At 55.9% G+C, this 5,053-nt stretch overlaps 1 protein-coding gene across 1 annotated transcript in view; it reads left to right on the top strand.

Annotated features, from left to right (window-relative positions):
• The first annotated feature begins 1,314 nt into the window (after positions 1-1,314).
• The window catches only part of Mybpc2 (myosin binding protein C2), a 23,275-nt gene continuing 19,536 nt past the window's right edge, over positions 1,315-5,053 (top strand). The window contains exons 1-5 of the mRNA XM_031386398.1: positions 1,315-1,441; positions 3,055-3,132; positions 3,561-3,650; positions 3,863-4,011; positions 4,202-4,319. Coding sequence (XP_031242258.1) covers positions 1,423-1,441; positions 3,055-3,132; positions 3,561-3,650; positions 3,863-4,011; positions 4,202-4,319 — 454 coding nt within the window. The 5' untranslated portion in view covers positions 1,315-1,422. The remainder of the gene's footprint in view (positions 1,442-3,054; positions 3,133-3,560; positions 3,651-3,862; positions 4,012-4,201; positions 4,320-5,053) is intronic.

Raw genomic sequence — 5,053 nt, 5'->3', positions numbered from 1 at the left:
CCCCTGCCCCTCCCTCTACTGCCCCTTGCCCCTCCCTCTACTGCCCCCTGCCCCTCTACTTGAGCTCTTCTGAGACTGCGGCAGTTGTAGGGAGGGGGTGGCGGGCCAGGCTGGGGCTTGAATAGTGAAATCACTGTTTCCCACCTTTGCTTTCTGCTCACCCCTCCATTCCAGACGTCTGACTTTTATGTGTTCGTTTTTTTTGAAGATAAGATCTTCCTTAAGCTGGAGTTCAGGCTGGCCTTGAAGTCATGCCAATGGCCCTGTCTCAGCTCAGTCTCTGGAATTCCGGGATACAGGGATGTGTCACTACAATGGGGTCGCTGTGCAACTTGCCTGCTCCCTAAGGGAGCAAGGTGGAAGTTTTTGCACAGCAACCAATGGTGTCACAGGACTCTGTGCCCCCAGAAGCCAGGAAGCTTCCGGCTGTTAGGGGAATTTTTTGAAAGTAGAAAGGAGGGAGGGACAAAACAAGTAGAAAGGAAGTGGGGTGCAGCTTGTCTTCGATCCCTTGGGCCCTCACCTGGTCCCTTCCTCTGACACCCTTCTGGGCCAGCCACACCTGTGGTTCCCTAAGTCCCTCTCCTCTTCCTTACCCGCCCCTCCCCTCTGGTGCTGGGAAGGAGCTGGGCCCCGGGCAGCCCTCCAGGGCCTTCCCGGCCTCTCTGCACTTGGCCGGTGACGGGCAGTCGGCCAGGCCGCTCCCATGGGGACCCGGACCAGAACAGGGCGGGAGGGACACCAAGACCTCCTCCCTGAGGCACGCTCCCGTCCTGCCTACTCGGGGAAATCGGACTATCCTTCCCGGCTCTGGTTTCTAGAAAACTCCTGACTGGGGCTGGCTAAGAAAGGCTTCCAGAATCCCGTCCCCGTTCCTCCGCCCCTCAGCCCCCATCGTGCACCTGAGACTCCCAGCACCCTTCTCCCCTCTTTCCCAAGACCCAAGATTCCCCTCCTTTTTCCTTTTCTTTTCCTTCTCTTTCTTTGCCCCCACACAAGTGCTCTCTCTGCTTCCTCCCTCTCCTTATCTTGTGCTCTGCCCGCTTCTGCTTCCCGTTCCTCTTTCTTCCCCTCCTCCTTCATCCAGGACCTAAGAATCTGGACCCCTGCGCCCCCGGACTCTGGGGTCCCAGTTCCCCTCCTTCTGAGGTCACACAGCCTTCACCTTTGCACCTCCACAGACTCAGGTGTCCAAGCACCCCCAGCCCATCCCCACTAGGGCCCTGGCATCCCTCCACTCCTGTCTACTCGCTATTTCTCGCCCTTTAGAGCATGCAAGAGGAATGCGGGGCGGCCCTGCGCTGCCTCCTGGGAGTCTTGAGACTCCATAAAGGGCTCCTCCTGGAGACCCACCTGTCCCTGCTAGGGCCTGGCTAGAGCCACTGCGGTCCCAAGTCCTGGGAGCAGGAGAAGGTCGCGGACATGCCTGAGGCTAAACCAGGTGGCTGGCCAGAAACCTTCTTGGGGGTGGGGATGGGGTGGAGGGGTAGGGTGCAGACAAGGGGATGTCTACTATGGGAGGAGGGGGTCCTTTGCCTGTTCCTACATCTATGTAGAGTGTGGGTTCCTTCTCTGCTTGGGGAGGAGGGTCCTTTCTGTGTGCACAGACAGGTTCCTTCCAAGTGCAGGAAGGTGAGGTCTACTGTCTGTGCAGGGTCGGGAGTCCCCCTTCCTCTTCCAGGATTGAGAGACCCATCATGGGTAGAAATTTCAGTTGTGCAATTATAAATTGGCCTCAGTTTTCTTTCCTTCTCTCCCTCCCTCTCTCATTGCTCCCTCACCCCACCCCAACCCCAAGCCCTCCAGGCTGTCCTCAAACTCTGCAGCCCAGGCTGGCCCAAAACTCACTCTGGAGCCAAGGCTGGCTGGGAAAGTCCTAATCTTTCTGCCTCAGTCTACCAACACTGGATGGCAGGCATGTGGTACCACACCAGGCTAGGGGCCTCCTTTTCTTCCTTCCTTCCTTCCTTTTCTTTTTTCTTTCTTTTCCTTTTTTTTTTTTTCAAGACAGGGTTTCTCTGTGTAACCCTGGCTGTCCTAGAAATAGCACTGTAGACCAGTTTGGTCTCAAATTCACAAGCAATCCACCTGCCTCTGCCTCCCAAGTGCTGGGATTAAAGGCATGCACCACCACCGACTGGCAATACATTTTTTTTCCTATGGGGGTGTCTCTTTTTCTTGAGGCTGATGGGATCTTGCTTGTGCACTGCTGGGGCTCAGCTTGGGGATAGGGTCCTCTCCAGGTGGAAGAGCACCCTCAAGGTAGTTTGAGTCTTCTCACTGATTGAAGATTGGGATCATGGGGTGCTTCTACGGACACAATAGGACTCCATGTCATGGAACAATACTCTTCTGTGTAAATATGAGAACCCCCTTGGTGTGTGAGCTGGGCTTCTGTGAAGGAATTATGTGTCTCTCGTCCATGGGTGGAGCCCTCTTTTTTCTGCTGTGCTGGGGATGGAATCCAGAGCCTCCTACCTGCTTAGCCAATACTGGCTGTGCCCTAGTGCCCCGTCTCTCTTCATGTGCAGTTAGGCATGGGAGGCATTAGTCCTTGTGGGGGCACGGACAGTCTATATGCTGGTTAGGGCTTTCTCTTTTTGTGGAAGTGGACGCTGCACACAGCTCTGGTGTCATCTACTCCTAGGTGGCTGGTCCCCTGGGGTCAGCCTGGCCCAGCTGAGGTAGAGACTAGCTCCCTTGCACAGACTGACCCATGGGCCAGTGACCCGCACCACATGGGAGACTGCTGTGGTCAGCACCAGTGTCTAGTTTCCAGCCCAAGGGAAGGGCTAATTATACCCCAAACCTGAAAGGTCAGGCTGATGGCCAGAGGCTGGGGTGAGGCTACAAGGGGAAGGGGGAACCTGACTCCATACTCAGGGTTGGGATCAACTTATGCCTGGAATGGGGGATCTGTATCCCATCATACCTACCTCCACCTGAGGGAGGAGGGTCTGGGGAAGAAGATTTGAGCCTTAGACCCCTGGTTCTGGCCTCTGGCTTCTGGAGAGAGAACCATTTTATGCTGAAGTCTCAGTTTCTATGTTACAGCAGCCAAAAAGGCCCCCAAAGGCAAGGATGCCCCAAAGGAAGCCCCGGCAAAGCAGACTCCTGCAGAGTCCCCCAAAGGTGAGGTGCCCCAGGGTTCTGCCAGCTGTCTCCCCCTGGCCCTTGTCCACACGGTTCTAGACTTTCCTTGTCTCTTTCCTATACCTGTTCCCACACAGGGTCAGAGTCACAGTCCTTTCTGGCTTCCCAGCATCCCAGGCTGGCACCTCATTCTGAGTGATGTCTCAAGCAATTCTTGCCCAGTTCCCAAAGGCTGTGTCCATATTTACATGTCCTTTACCCCGAAGTCCATTCAAGACCATCCTGACCATAACCTGCTGGTCCACAGATGGGGAAACTGAGGCCCCAGGGGTTGAGGGAGCCTAGCAAAGCTTATGCCCTCTAGAGTAAAATCTAAGTCACCCCTATGATCTGTGCTTTCTGAGCAGAGGGATGCTTATTGACCCCTCCAGATCACTGCTGACCCCCTAATCCTTTCTCCTGAGCAGAGGCCCCACCTGAGGACCAGTCCCCAACTGTGGAGGAGCCCACAGGCATCTTCCTGAAAAAGCCGGACTCTGTGTTGTCAGTGGAGACTGGTGAGCACTTAGGAAAAACAGTCTAGAACCTGAGTCTGAAGGAGCAGAGCTCAGTCTGGACCCCTGGATCTGAAGGAGTAGGACTAGGGAGGGCTCCTGGATCTGAGGGTGGAGAGCTAGGCCTGGACCCCTGGGTCTGAGGAAGGAGGGCGGGGTCTTGAGCTCAGGGTCCTCTCTGGAGAGCTGGGTTCCTCACTGCCTCTCTCCTCCAGGGAAGGACGCAGTGATTCTGGCCAAGGTGAACGGGAAGGAGCTCCCAGGCAAGCCCACCATCAAGTGGTTCAAGGGGAAGTGGCAGGAGCTGGGCAGCAAGAGTGGAGCCCGGTTCACCTTCAAGGAATCCCATGACTCTACCAGCAATGTGAGACCTGGGGACAGGACCAGAGGCGGGGCTGGCTACGGAGCCAGTGCTCGTGGAGCTCTGGCTCCCCCTAGAGGGCGGCTGAGGTCTACATAGTGGACTAACTGGGGACGGCTGGCGCAGTACTTTGGGACCTGGGGTGGGAATTTGGGGACTGTGAGTCTCAAGCACCCGCCACCCTGGTCCCCAGGTGTACACCGTGGAGCTCCACATTGGGAAGGTGGTCCTAGGGGACCGCGGGGATTACCGTCTAGAGGTCAAAGCCAAGGATGTCTGCGACAGCTGCTCGTTCAACGTGGATGTGGAGGGTGCGCTGGCGGGGGCGCTGGCGGGGGGCGGGGGGGCGCGCAGGCGGGGGCGCTGGCTGGAGTGGGAGGTTCTGGACAGCTGGGGTGGATGCAGGTGTGGAGATGGGGTGGTCATAGTCTCTTGGAGGAGAAGGTCCAGACTTAGTAATGGGAAGGGGGAGACAAGGCCTTTGCATAGGGGGAGATAAAGACTTAGAGGATACAGGTGTTTAGCAATTTCGGGTGCCCATGCAACAGCTTAGAAGGCTTCCAGGTTTGTGTGAGCTCAAGGTTTGGGTGGACAGGGTCTCCTGCCTCATAGAATTTGGGTGTATGGGTTCAAGAAGGGGTGCAGAGCCCAGGCAGGTTTAAGAGCAAGCAAGGATTCTGCAGCCTCTGGAATTCTGGAGCTCACAGAGTGTGGGGCTTAAAAACAGGGGCTGCAGGAGTGAGGTTGCCCTGGCCTGGGGAGTAAGAAGCTGCTAGCTGGAGGGTGGCCATGGTGACCAGAGGAGTGGGTGGAGAAGTTGTCCTGATACATGCTCTTCACCCAGCACTGAAGATGAGGCAGGATGGTTGGTGCCAGCCCGAAGTGAGCCTGAGTTACACAGTGAAATCCTGTCTCAAAATAAATAAATAAAATAATAAATTTAAAAAATGGGGAGATGCAGAAAGACCTCTGTTCCAGACACAACACACACACACACACACACACACACACACACACACACACACACACACGAGAGAGAGAGAGA

This window comes from Mastomys coucha, unplaced genomic scaffold (genome assembly GCF_008632895.1).
Source record: "Mastomys coucha isolate ucsf_1 unplaced genomic scaffold, UCSF_Mcou_1 pScaffold21, whole genome shotgun sequence".
Taxonomy (NCBI): Eukaryota; Metazoa; Chordata; class Mammalia; order Rodentia; family Muridae; genus Mastomys; species Mastomys coucha.
Note: the sequence above shows the minus strand (reverse complement) of the source record. Positions and strands in the feature narration are given on the sequence as shown.